The sequence below is a fragment of the Pagrus pagrus genome, assembly GCF_965226575.1.
Source record: "Pagrus pagrus genome assembly, chromosome: 4".
NCBI lineage: Eukaryota > Metazoa > Chordata > Actinopteri > Spariformes > Sparidae > Pagrus > Pagrus pagrus.
Window position 1 is genome coordinate 23,911,616 of NC_140188.1, and position 14,714 is coordinate 23,926,329.

Genomic DNA, 14,714 nt, shown 5'->3' on the forward strand with positions numbered 1-14,714 from the left:
GAGGGCTCCCGAAATAACCCCATCAAAGACCATTCTCGTACCGTTATAGCAGCAGATGCATGTAAGACCTTTCAATGAGAGAGTTCGCTGAAAGGGGGCTGAAATTGCAGGGGTGGATTTAAGGCCTTCGAAAAAGACAATGGCCGCCAGCCAGGCCGCCTAGACTGGCAAGGGTGGTGCCGCGGTAAATTCAGGCTACAATTACGGTTGATTGGTCATTGTGGAGGTTTATGGGACCAACAGCATTCCTCTGCGGGGCAACATCAAGTTTTCCAGAGGACGCCACGATCTTTTTGCAAGAGGACTTGCAAGAGGACTCGCTATGGTTTTATGGTCTAAGTACAGACGAGGTAATGAAGTCATTATAGGCAGAGGTGATGACTGAGAGTGGAGTTTGGAGCTGTAAGGTTACAAGCTGGGAGAGACCGCTGGGGTAATTAGAACGGTAGAAACAACTCTGTTTTGCCCCAAACATACACTTTCAGACTGATGAGGTGCCGCAGATGTTAGAACAAGTAGCAGAGATGACAATATTTTTCCTGGAAAGCATCTTTTTTTAAATCTGTAATGATAAGAACTGAGAGTGGCACGGTGGTTAGCACAGCTGCCTCAAAACGAGAAGCTTTGTGGAGTTTGCATGTTCTTATCATGTCTGCATGGGTTTCCTCCAGGTACTCAGGCTTCCTTCCACAGTCTAAAAACATGCAGGTTAATTGATCACTCTAAATTGCCTGTAGGTGTGAATGTGAGTGCAAATGGTTGTTTTTTCTTTATGTCAGCCCTGAGATGAGTCAGTGACCTGTCCAGGGTGCATCCCGCCTCTCGCCCAATCTCAGCTGAGATTGGCTCCAACCTATAAGTAGTTACAGATAATAGATGAATGAATGATAAGTACTGAAAATTTGATCTGCGTTTTTCTACTTTAAGACACTGTGTATCATCAAATGACTAAAACGGGAACTGAGAGTCAGAATGACATGACAAAGCTTTCAACGCAATGACAAGTGACTTTATTAATAATGCAGATATTTTTAAACAAATACTCAAACTGGTTCCTTCCCTTTATCGTTCATTCTCCATCACTCAGGAAAAGTCAAACCCAACTCCGATCGAACCTGAATATTAATTCTTGAGTTTCCCATCACACAGAATCACACCATGTTCTGAATGTGTGAATGAGTCTTTGAAAACTTATCACTCCACTATTTATATTTCAAATATGCAACATACAAGCAGTTTTGTTTTAAAATGGCACTATCAAATCCACTGTGTGAAGCAGGCACTGAAACAAATGATGGTGCCTTTAAAGCCACAATGTGTAGACTATGAGTCTGGCTTTGGCTCCCCCTGGTGGTACTATCTGAAAAAGTAAATGTGGCGAATTGTACTGCACCTCGAGACTCCCCCCCTACACATCCAAGCCGATATGAGTGGGTGAAATCAACACTGTAGTGCTGAAATAATCTCAACTAGGATTTTCTAATTTTTTCTACAAGAGGAATTTATGACAATAAATTCGAATAATCCATAAATATTCTACCCACAGTGGCTTTAAAATCCCTGTATAAGATTATGTTTTGGATGTAGCACTTTCACAGCAGTAACATGACTACACACTCTAGTGATGACTACATGATATTGTTTGGTTCCTCTAAGAGCTTTCACAATCTGTAGCCAGAGGCCAAGTGAGCCATAAAGGTCATGTAAGACTTGTTAGTGTACACGCAGCTTATTGCACAATCTGGGGCAATCTGCATCAGTCCAGCCCATATTCTGTTCAAACAACTAAATGTGCTTGCCATCAATATAAAATGGTCCAAAAGCCACATATCAGAAAAAAATAATAAATTAGTTAACAATAGTGCTGATATTTATGGTTAAAATGTGTTTTTACAGGCTCTTTCGATGATGGACGGCAAAATGTTTGTGCTCTATCTATTTCAATTTAACCTTTGTTGACCTTTAATGCTCCATGAGGTGGTGGTAACACCTGGGGCGTGATAAGTGACACACAGAGGACCAGAGGCACAAGAGCCGTCAGTCTGCTGCTCCAGTCTCTGCTGCCCTCCTCTGGTGTCTCTTCAGTACATATAGTTTCTACATTTTTCTGAATAAGCCTGACCTTAAACCACAGCAGTCGCTGTGGTTTGAATCCTAGCTGTTGCTCAGCAATTGGAGATGCTCAGCATTTTAATTTAAGCCCTATTTATGTATTTTTATTGTGGGCTGGCGATGTGTGAAGATGAAATTACAGCTTCAATAGAGTACTGTATGATTTCTCATTCTGCTGTGTAATCTAAATCCTCTCTTTACTGAGGGCTGCAGCTGGTTCATATTGTGGCTCACTGAAATGTCATTATATTACATTGTGTTTATTTGGCAGATGTTTTTGTCCAAACAGATTTAGGCTACAATACATGTTCCATATTTTTCCATGGTTGCATAATGCTGTTGCATTTTCCCCAGTCTGTTGCCAATAAATGTGTCATGCAGTATGTCAGGCTTTAGTGTACTGTTTAAGGGTCTGTGCTTGTTCTTCTTCAGACCTTTATCTTACAAAAAGATAACCACAGTTTGGCTTCTCCTGCTCCTCTACCTCAAGAAATATGGTATGCGACTACACACCACAATGTACAGAGTCTCCAAGTTTACTTTCTAAGTTAATGGCTAACATGGTACCTAACAAATTAACCAAAAGTGCCAATAGACCACATTCACTCAGCAGCCATTTCCTGTTTGGGGTGGGAAGCTAGGATCTCGTACTGCTGTGTTCCAGGTTGCAAGTCGTATTAACGTAGGGAATCTGATAAATTCTTATCATTTTATCGCTTCCTTATTGATCAGCAACTGGAAAGACAACATAAAGTGAAAATCCAGAGGGACATCGGGCCATATTTCACAGTAAAACAACATATTTGATCCCATTAGCTACTGTTAGACAACAGCTAACGTTAGCATTCAACCTCATCCTAGCTAACACAAGCCTGCTGTTTCATATAGTGTTAAATGATACGATAGGAAAGGTGCTACTTAATTCTTAAATATCAACACACACCTTGGACACATTTATTTAAGCCTGGAGGTGAAAGACACTGGATGTAATCAAACGGTAATGTTAGCTATGAGTGGTTGAATGCTAATGTTAGCTCATTTATTTGCTACTGCTGTAGTGTTATTTTAGGTCACACTACCTCGCTCGGCATGACCCGCCCTACTCTGCGTCTATTGTGTGCAACCCTCACCAAAGACTGAACAGAGGCGAGATGTCTCACTCTGTAGCTAACATGGAGCGTTCAAGACACAGTGTGAAAAGGGATGCTGCAGAAATGCACCATATGAGAGCAAATATGTGTTTTTTGAAAATTAAATATGTAACCCTATTATATTGTGAAGCTTGTGTGATGCAGCTGCAGGCACACATTACACATTGAGTGAGTAAATTATTAAAAATTAATAAAAATGTCAAATTTCACAGTGATTTCATGGCGATTTTGGAGGTGGATCAAAAGGAAAAAAGTGTAATAACAGCTCCACAAATCCAGGTGTTCTGGATCTGCTAAATTTAGGCACAGCAAAATAAATGTACAGGCTCTCACTCAAACCATGGCCATCCACATATTCAGTAAACTCCACTGACTGAAGCAACAGTACAGTTCATAACTTATCTGCTAGAGAAATTAAGGAAAATGCTTTATTAAGCCTTACGTGGGCAATGACATGCTGTAAAAACGTCTACGACATCAGCTGTTTTTTTTATTACTGCCTGCTGTATCTGAAGGGACAGCAGGAGTACACACTGCTGTAAGATCTTATGATGCTGAAGTCTTTCAAACTATTTCAAAACTTTTTTTTGGTCAGAATTTCAAACACAACAATTAATAACTGATTTACACGATGAGACACTGCGCACATCAGAGTGAAACTAAAACCAGCATCTTATGTGAAAGTGTACTGTAGTTCCAGCTAAGAATGAGTCCTCTGTTTATGACAGGGTGGTTGATTTATCACACTAGGGGAGGGCCATACCATAGACTTTAGTTTCAATCTGATACCAAGTAATACGAGGGCCAGGATCATAAATATCTATACCGATAACATTATTTTAAATTGATTGTGCTATTAATAGGCTACCTCTGAACATATGTTAATGACCACCAAACAGACATGAGGTGTTTATTGTTACTATTCTGTGTTAAAGACTTTATAACGTTAATGTTTAAACAGAAGACATTCATTGATATTACATAACAAATGTCAATCATGTGAATGATTTGAACTGAAGAGGTGATCACTGTGGGCCTCCACAAAACAGCAGCAGAGATGCAAGTATTGGAGAACTATGAATATTCCCAAGATGTGATCTAACATGTGATGGATCCAATTGTTTTTTGATACTTTGGGTACGATCCACCCTCCCCTGTGTCACACCACGTCATCCCTGATCAACCTTATTGCAGGTTCCATGCCAAAATATAATGGCGAAGTGGTATAATAGTGACATTTAATGTGTGAATTTCACTGACATGATGAGTGTCATTCCAGTTGCAAAACCAGTAAAGTAATCCAATACACCAATTCAGAGTAAATGTCCATAATGTACGTTTTTGCAAACCACAGATTTATGTTGTGACAGTGCTGTCTGGTTCGATTTAGGCACAAAACCCCCTTGGATATTGTTTGGAAAAGATCATGTTTTGGCTATAAATATCTGGTTTGGTCACTACAAGGCATTCTGGACATGTCACGATGCCTCTCTGTTCTGTCTCTTCAAATCCAGCTCGAAATTGTCCTAAGGTGTCTTAAAAGTATCCAGTGGTGTCGCGTCTCCAACTGTGGTCAGTGGCTTGGAAGCCTTGTCGACTTGTACTTTCCACCTCCAGCCAGCTGAATTCCAAGCACTGACATAACAAAATTTCCAATAACAAAACCTAAGAGGCTTTGGATCGATTATTACCAACATGTTGATTAATCCAGAGAAGGAGCAAAAAGGGTCTGAATAGGGAATGAAGGCAAAAAAACAGAGTCGTGCAATCAAAGCCTGCAACTGATGTGAGGCACAGTGGCATCGACCAGTTCTTCATTGTGTCAGAGAAAGGTTAATGCAGGATGATCAGCGACCAGATGAAGTAGTTAATGTGTCATTTGTCATAATTCTCTGTTTCCAACCAGCAGCTCATAATGTCCATCTCGGGATTTGTCTCTTGGTATGACAGGATGTTAGAGAAGCCTTACTGAGCCTGAAATGTACAAAATCCCTCAGTGTGGAGAGGATAAAAAAACACAGGGTTTCCTCCATCTCCATTATCGGGCAATAATTAAACTTTTTACTCCACAAGTGTTAACAATCAGCATCTGACAAAAGACTTTTCTGCTGTGGAATGAGAATTACAGCCTCATGGGACTGCTGACATGGCTGTAGACGTATCGCTCCTCTGAGACAAGTAAGAGCATCTCAGAGAAAGAATGACAAACAAGCTGACAATGCTGCTTACCACAGCACCTGGAATTATTTTCTTATCTCTGTAACAGGGATATCATTGAGTGTACCATGCAGCATGCCATTTGTGTGCTTTATAGGTTTGAGTCCTCGGACCTGCCGCCACAATATAGGTCATAGGGCACCGTTTTTTTCACATCTCTGTACTGTAACTATCTTTGAACGCTACCAGAGCCTCACAACACAGATCAGGAGTGTGTGTGCTTCCATATTTTTGTGTGTGTTCAGTGTGTATGTCAGTGACATTTTAAAATAACAGCAAAAATCCCCCTTGCCGCCAACTTCCCCTGGAATGAGTCAGGAGCACTCTGTTAGCCACCGTCTAAACAGTGATGCTACTCCAAAAATATTTGTCTCCACAGGATGCTGAGGTGTTTGGATACAGTGTTTGTTACACATCACACATGATATCACAAACCTGATACAGATAAATGTTCTCTGCGTATTACCCTCATAATGCAATAATTACCATACTTTAAATCTTTTTTTAAGAAATGTAATTAAAAGCATCAGAATTTAAATTGAAGTTTCACATGTCACTGCCACTATAACTACTGCTCCAGCTGTGACGCCAGCTGTTTGTAATCTGTATGTGTATGAGGTTGGGTTTGCTCTGACAGCGCAGCGGCTTGACTGCAAGACTTGACGTACTGTCTCATACTCAGCAAAACATTGTCATTAAAGGACATTTCCCGAAAGTATGTTGACAATGACTGGGATTGTTAGACATCCTTCGGTCCAACACTTTAAGTTGTACAGAATTCTTTGAATGCCTAACTCACTGAAAAAGTGATTTATTTTTTTTTCTATCCAGATGTGAATAGATCACATGGTAAACACTGCCATTTTTTTAAATTAATTGATTTTAGAAAAGTGTAACCTCTTACAAATGTTTTAATTCTTGTGGTCTTCTCTCTTATGTAGAAGTGAAGGAATTCCATTGTTGTGGCAGGAGGAAATAATTATACACCTCTGTTGTCTCGCACTGACAGTGGAAGCAGTAAAAAGCAGCATGTTGCTACCTGCCCTGGCTCCAGAGGCCTACCAGATACTTTTACAGTTTTATTTTTCCATTGTCATACCCTGAGTCCTGGTACAACAATGCTTTTATTGTCTTTCATAGCCAGACATCATTTGACATCATCACTACTGCAGTGCCAAACAGAAGTTAAAGTCAGGGCTTTTTCTTTGAAAATAACGTAAAATAATTTCTATTCTACTTTCTGTGCAAAGCATTGTTGTTAGCCATAAAAACAATCCGGGTGTTACAGCTGCCCTCTCCATCTCCTTCGACCTAGCGTATGAGACCTAAACCCTCCCCAGTGTAAACAGTCTACAGCCATGCTAGCAGCTCTTGAGGCTTTACTGATGCACAGCAGTGCATTAAGATGTGCTAATATTAGCAGTTCTAATGTGCGTACATGGAATTGATAACATGCTGACGTTCAGGAGGTATTATGCTCCCCATGCTCACCATCTTAATCGAACAAGTTAGCATGCTTATTTTAATTAGCAATAAACACAATGTACAGCTGAAGTTGATGGGAATGTCCTGATGATTTCCCTGGATGAGTGAAAACATTGACCTGCTGTTGGTGCCAAATCAAAAGTTAAGGGATCAACAGAGGCGTTGGGATTTATCCTGAGGGCTCCGTAGATTAATACACTAAATTTCAAAATGCTGTGCACATGCTCTGGTTAGATTAAGGCACAAAAAACACTTGTTAGGATGAGGAAAACATCATGGTTTGACTCTTTTGGTTGCCTCAAACACAGCTTGAAATGTTTTCTTTGTGTTTCTATGTATGTAAACTGTGCTGTAATAAGCGATTATTCAGAATGTAAAATTTCATTGTTTTTGTAGTGTGTCACCACGGTTTCTACACTGTAATCAAAACTTTTACAGAAAACAGATCCTCATCATTGACAACACCGGGGTCATTTACGCATTAAATTAGTCATTGCTGTTCTGTGTAATCCTGCTGACTCTGAATCACACTCTGCTGTAAGGAGTAATGTTGGGACACACCTAAATTAGAAAGAGCTGTTGTCAATTACGAAACACATGCAGAACATTTGTTTGAATTAACTCAATGTCAGTATGAGTGCTCACTTTATGTTAAATAAAGTTGTAACTCCAAATGTTTCAAGTTTAAATGTCAATGCTTCATCATTTATTTATCTATTCATCTATTTTTATGTATTTATTAAATTTGACGTGTGTTTGTTAGTCACATATTCCTATACGTCCTCACCTAAAATAACAAGACGCAGACTATCATGAGACCAGCTGCAGCATGAAAGAATTCCTGAAACTCCCTACTTTTTATAGTAGCGCGTTTACTTTTTTTTCCAACTGTACAAGATACAGATAACCGGTAATAACCGATGCTGTGACATCCTTATTAAAGGAAAACCCAGAGTACCTGCCAAAAGGTCATCTCTTCTAAATCTGCCAACAAGCAAAAGATAAGACGTGTTCGTTCTTGTGTTTGAAAGAAGAAAGGAAGAAAAGTGCATAATTTTGCCTCGTAAGCATTTTCAGGGAATCTATCGGCAAACTCCTTAAGTCATGGCGATTATGGGAAATGGGATATGTTTTATCAAAGCACTTTAGGTGGGTTCAAAGGAGTTCACCCAAACCACAGTCACTGTACAAGCACATTCTCAACAGACAGAGGAGGAAGTGGCGAGGTGCTTTTACATGATTCACTCGGGCACTTTGAAAAAAACTGGTCTCAAACAGTATAAATACCCCGTAGAGCTCTGCGACCCCAATGACTGGTTAGGACAACACAGGGACAACAACAATGATAGCTTTGCTGCTGCTGGTGCTGGTCGCTCACTCCTTTGCTCTGCCTGTGCAGTCAGGGGACAACTGGCTTTTAGCTGAGGTAAGAGCTGACGTCCCTCAGTCAGACATGATTTAGTCCTGCACTTCTGGCCTCAAATGGCTGTTTTTGTCTTATCCACATAGTGTTAGAATGGAGTAATCTATGGCTATATTTCTCATATTACAATTTTTGCCATTCAGCTGTTGTTCTCTTTCAATGAGCAGAAGTACCTCCGACGGTTCTATGGCCTTCCAGCTGGTCTCCAAGGAAGACAGAGGACGTCAGATGCCTTTCAGGACAAGATCAAGGACATGCAGAAATTCCTCAACCTCAAGGTGACCAGATCTGTGGTGTAGTTATTCATTCTGCTGATACAAATGAAGAAGGCTATTGGTGCTTTTGTAAATATTCTTTGAAGTTGATCTCTGAATTATTCACAGTTCAAGTGAGAGTAGTGAGACAGCCTATAGACCTTCAACACAGATTTTGGTTTACATTAAAACTGAGTTGTAGGACAGAAGTTAGATTGCATCGAGTTGCCTTTATTGCTGTGACAAAACTTAGTTAGGAGCTCGCCTTGTTGAGCTCATAGTGCAGGACAACTTTTCTTATATATTTTGTTGAGCTGTGTACTTACATTATCCTAAATGTTTCCAACAGTATTTAAACGAACCTAGAAATTATTTATTTTGCTTTTAAATAAGAAATTGAACACATTGAAAATACACAGAGATTTGAAGAAATTTAACCTCAAACAAATATATATCTCAAAGAGTCAAAGCTTCAGAATTCAAGACCACCACACAGCAAGGGTAATGTCTTGATGAAGTGTATTAGTACTCTTGTTGACTGTACCTATGTAACATATTTTCTTTCCACCTCCTCTGCCTCTGCAGGTGACAGGAAATCTGGATGACAACACTCTGGAGGTGATGAATCAGGCCAGATGTGGCGTCCCAGACGTCGGGGAGTACAACCACTTCCCACGACACCTCAAATGGCAAAATAACAATGTCACATTTAGGTATGCATTATGAAGACACTTGTGAATATAATGTAAGTTGAACTATTCAGAAAGCGAACACTAAAGTCTCCTATCCCCTGATGTTTCAGAATAGTGAATTATACACCAGATCTGCAGAAGTCTGATGTGGACAGAGCCATCCGCAATGCACTCAACGTCTGGGCAGATGTCACCCCTCTGACCTTTAAGAAGCTGCACCGGGGCATAGCTGACATTATGATCAGTTTCGGATCAAAAGGTGCAACAAGCGTTCATCCTGATGCACTGCACAACCTCTGAAAATAGTTTTTTATACACCGCAGCTGCTTGGCTTTACAGAACAGATATTATGCAAGTGCACATTCTGCTCAAGGTATTTATGAATTGTCTGTCCTGTACTCTGCAGAGCATGGAGACTACAACCCTTTTGACGGGCCTAATGGATTGCTGGCTCACGCCTACCCACCCGGCCAAGGCATCGGAGGAGACACTCACTTTGATGAGGACGAACACTGGAGCAAAGATTCATCAGGTACCAGTCATGTTCAACATAATACAATAAGCTGCATCCTAATGATTCATCTGAGCAGTATTTTGACCGAGCATCCTTCCTCTCCAGCTTACAACCTGTTTATAGTGGCAGCCCATGAGTTGGGCCATGCCCTCGGTATGGGCCATTCCTCAGACGCCGGCGCCTTGATGTACCCCATCTACTCATTCGCTACAGGCTACCCGCTGGCTGAAGATGACATCGAAGGCATTCAAGCGCTCTATGGTAGGAAAATACACAATCTGCGTTTTTATGGCACAAAACAGGTGTTATTTCTATTAAGGGAAATATTATGTGAACAGTACATTAATGCCAGATATTCAATCACAGGCCCAAACCCGGACTCAAGGAAAGTGAAGCCCAAACCTGATGCGCCAAACAAATGTGACCCCATGTTGACTTTTGATGCCGTCACAGAGCTCAGAGGGGAAACCATCATCTTCAAAGACAGGTACAGTAAGAAGCATGATGATGCTTACCAAGATGGTGAAACATAAACTCTGGAGCTTGATCACCATGGACTACACTGGTAACCTGTAACCAGCAGAGGGCGTCTCAAGGAAGAGCTGATTATTCTGTGAAAACAATAACAATGTTTACTGTTTACATTATATTTATGTATTTACTGCAGTGCATGTGTGTTCCCCTGCATTTTAAAGGAGCAGTATGAAATAATTTTAGTTTAACACATTAAAATATAAAGTAAAATTATCAACAGAATGAAAAGAAAATAGCAGCTTTGACATGATCACGTTGACGTACACTGTTGCAGTGATATCTACTGATGTGAGCATGCTAACCAGTTAGCCTGCACCGAATCAAGCATTTTTTTACATCTCAACAAATGAGGTAAATAAGGATACCTCCTTAATGGTTATGATGCTGATAAGTTTCTTCTCCTATATTTTGCACTTTGTTGCAGATTCTACTGGCGTCTCCATCCTCAGATGCCCGAGCCTGAGCAGACACTGATCAAGTCCACGTGGCCCTCCATCCCCAACAAGGTGGACGCAGCGTACGAGAACCAAGAGAAGGATCTTGTCATCATATTCAGTGGTAGGATATATATATAGATACTCATTGATGTTATATTTTTTTATTGACATGAGACACTAGATACAAACTGTGCTCTGTGTTTCAACAGGGATCCGAATGTGGGCTTTGAACGGATACAGCCTCGTGGACGGTTATCCAAAGTACATCCACAAACTCGGACTTCCCAAGACAGTAAGGAAGATAGATGCTGCTGTGCACATCAGTGACACCGGGAAAACTCTTCTCTTCTCTGATGAGGACTATTGGAGGTATGTGGTGAATGATCTGCTTATGTTTCTGTACATACACTAACGTGGAAATCCACATCGCTTCAGAAAGTCTACCTTTACAATTTAAACATTTACACAGATAGTTCCTTAATTTGAATCAAAATAATTATTGCTAATGTTGCAACTATCAACCTAGATCTCTGTGTTGTTCAACTACATACATTTATAATCTGTTTACTTTTGTTATTGCTGCTTAACACTGTATTCTTATATGGGATTTCTTTTGTAAATGTCTGAGCCTATATACATGAAAAAATTCCTGGGTAAGCTTGTTAACTTTTATCATTTGCTCGTACTATTCATACTTTTATTGCTTTTGTCCTCACTGCAGTAAAAAGCAGTTTTTAATGCTTCTTATACTGCAGACCCGCAGCTGGCAATGGTTTTTCATCTCTCTGTTGTTTATTTCCTGCTGAAAATAAAAATAAATTAAATTAAATTGAGAAAGTATTACATGTCTCAGCGTAAAAAGTCTTTCAAGCTGCAAAAAAACCCCAGATTATTGAGGAACTCTTGAGTCATTCTTGTTGTATGTAATTGTGTATTTCATCAACGTCGTTATGTTTTTTATCCCCCGCAGCTATGATGAAGCAACAAGCACCATGGATACCGGCTACCCACGCTCCATTGAGGAGGACTTCCCAGGGATGGATGACGAAATCGACGCTGCTGCCTATCACTATGGTATTGTGAAGCCTCAAATGTCACATTTTCAGTGTTTTCAGTGTAGTTTAAGTATACAAAAGTCGGATTGTTCTCCCAGCACCACCACCAGACTGTTTTCCTCACTGTTATCTCGCTCTGTTCTCTTTCAGGATACTTGTACTTCTTCCATGAACAAATGCAGTACGAGTACAGTTACAACGCAAGAAAGGTCATTCGCATCATGAGGACCAACTCCATTCTCAACTGCTGAGGAGGTGCTCTGCAACTGTCGGCAACGGCTTCACCATATACACAGAATATGCACAAACACACACGTAAGAAATGAGACATAGGAAGATGCAGGTCACTGAGTGAGCAGGGTCACTGAGTTGTTACCGTTAAATAGGTTTTTGTCAAGTTAAGAAATAATGTTTACTTTTACTCGTGCTGGACACCTGTAGGTCTTATGATTTGTCAGACACAGGATGCTGGAGAATTCCTCAGGAATATGTTTCCTTAGATTATTGATATTTATTTTACATCTCTATATTTGTACTTCAAGTTTCACTACTGACAGCGAGATTCTTAGCAGGTTAAGTGTCTTGTCGGTCTCATTATTTGACTTGTTTCACTAACTTTGGTGTTTCATCAAAGAGCTTAGAAGTTTAATATATTCTGTGTTTGTCCTCCCATTTTTGTAAGTTTTGTGAATTACAATAAAAAGCAAAGAAATCAAAGCTGGTGTGATGATCTCGTTGTTAAAGAGCTCAATATAAATAATGTTGTCCTATTTAGTGACAACTTGAGGGAATTCCAACATTCAAGATTGCATTTCAAGTGTCATCCTCAACATTGCAGACCTGACTCTGCAAAAATGTTACATATGTGTACATATTGAGTATGTCAAAGATGAATCTTAACACTGTCACACAACCGTGTCTGAAAGCTCCCATTATTCAGGCCAGATTTCTCAACATACTGCTTTTTCCAAATGTGGTTCAGCACTGAAGATATGTGACATATTGTTAATATTTTTGCACAATTTGGCAAATGATTCATTAAATAAAATGCAAGTATGCTATGACAGTCAGTAACTCAATCACCCAGTGGTGTACTCAGGATGTTTGAGGGGCAGGGGTGAAAAAAATAAAAAGGGCACCACATGTATGCAGGGAGGGGAGTCATGATGTATTTATAGTGAAGAGGGCACTTCACCATGTTTTGTACACTTGAAGGACGCCTTAGACGGCACTTAATCGAGTTTTATGGCATCCCCCAGTACACCAGTGCAATCGCCAAAATTAATGTTGGCATTGTACATATCTGCAAACCACAGATAAGTTTAACCTTTACATTTCTTTATGTTTCAACTTAACGTTTAAATTTTAAATTGTATGTTGTGACAACAAAGTGCTCATGGTCTGGTTAGGTTTAGGCACAAAAATCACTTGGTAACAGTTAGGAAAATATCATAAAATATGTTTTTGCGTCTCATTAAAAATATCCAGTTTTGTTGCCACACAGACGGCTGGAAAAAAAAAAACATCACTAAAATTACCCAGTTCTGTCTGTTGAAATGGGACGTGAATGGTGGTCTTGAACAGTGTTCGCTCATCTAGCAGTTGTCATATAGTACATACTGTTGAAATGTTAATATGATACATATGGAACCAAGTTTACTGTTAGCAGAAAACATACATTGCTTACGTTTTATTACACTGAGCAGGTAAAAAAAAACTTCAAACAGACTGATGAATTATGGTTTATTCATTTGTAATGTTTCCTGGAGCCCTCATGCAAACTATCAGATGATGTAACCTTGAAGAAAAGTGTATGATATTATAGACTAGCGCTGAGCTGAGCACAGTTGAGAATTGGAGGAATTGCTATTCATTTATTGCAAAAATATTCAACAAACTCCTCACACCACAGTGAGTCACTGAATATGTAGAAGCAGTATGGTACATGTACTCGTAATTCTCTACCTTATCCACTAGAGAGCACTGCTATCAACCATTTGAGTGCACAAAGGTCCTACTTTGACCAGAGACCTGACAGCTCTGAGACAGATTAAGCAACAAATAGAAAAATATATCTAATACACAAGATATAAGCAACATCATGACAATATTCCACTGTGTGGTGCGAGGTCTCTATGCCATCAAGTGTCTCCAAGTTGGGAAAAAAATCAGTCTATGCTTCATTAGCACAACAAATGTCAGGGAAAATGGCCACATTAGACCTGAACATACCACATATCAAACAGACTAAGCACTAATCATATTAATAAAGAGCCATTACACTCGGTATCTTCATCCCCCAGCCTTCTGTAACAACCCAGAGCCAATGATTTCATTTGTATGTGAGTTGTTTTTCAGGAAATTAAGGATTTGTGTATTTTGAGCAGCCCAGTTTTTGAAAGGTCAGTAGAGTATCTCTTGCTAAAGTTTAGAAAACAGTGTAGCTTGAGCCAAGCAGCATAATCCACAGGCCCAATCATGTGGATGTAATTACAGTGCAGTGAAGCAGTCACCTCATTTGCTCATTTCCGAGGTATTGCGCTGTGGAGGCTGCACCACCGGTTCACAAATCCTGTGTGTTCATCACCGGTGCTCCTTTGAAAGTCTAAGCTCCAGTTTTACAGAAACACAGATGCTTGATCTGAGAGTAGTGTGCCTTTTACATGACCCCCTTTTTTTTTTTTTAAATCAAATCAAGACTATAATCATTTGCATGTGTCAGAAATGATACTCTCCCTTTAGATCACCACTTCAGAGTTCATGTGTTTTTGAACAGGATTTGTAATTTTGCAGTGGGCACTGGAAAATGAGGAGGAGAGACAAAGGCAACATTTAAACAA

General features: G+C 39.9%; 1 protein-coding gene across 1 annotated transcript; it reads left to right on the forward strand.

Moving 5' to 3' along the window:
- The first annotated feature begins 8,276 nt into the window (after positions 1-8,276).
- Positions 8,277-12,571, forward strand: mmp13b (matrix metallopeptidase 13b). Its single transcript, XM_084350825.1, has 11 exons — positions 8,277-8,391; positions 8,556-8,666; positions 9,228-9,355; positions 9,445-9,593; positions 9,741-9,866; positions 9,954-10,109; positions 10,215-10,335; positions 10,807-10,940; positions 11,029-11,188; positions 11,790-11,893; positions 12,025-12,571. Exons 1-11 carry the CDS (start codon positions 8,308-8,310, stop codon positions 12,123-12,125), a joined length of 1,374 nt encoding a protein of 457 aa, XP_084206951.1. The 5' UTR covers positions 8,277-8,307; the 3' UTR covers positions 12,126-12,571.
- The last annotated feature ends 2,143 nt before the right edge of the window (positions 12,572-14,714 follow it).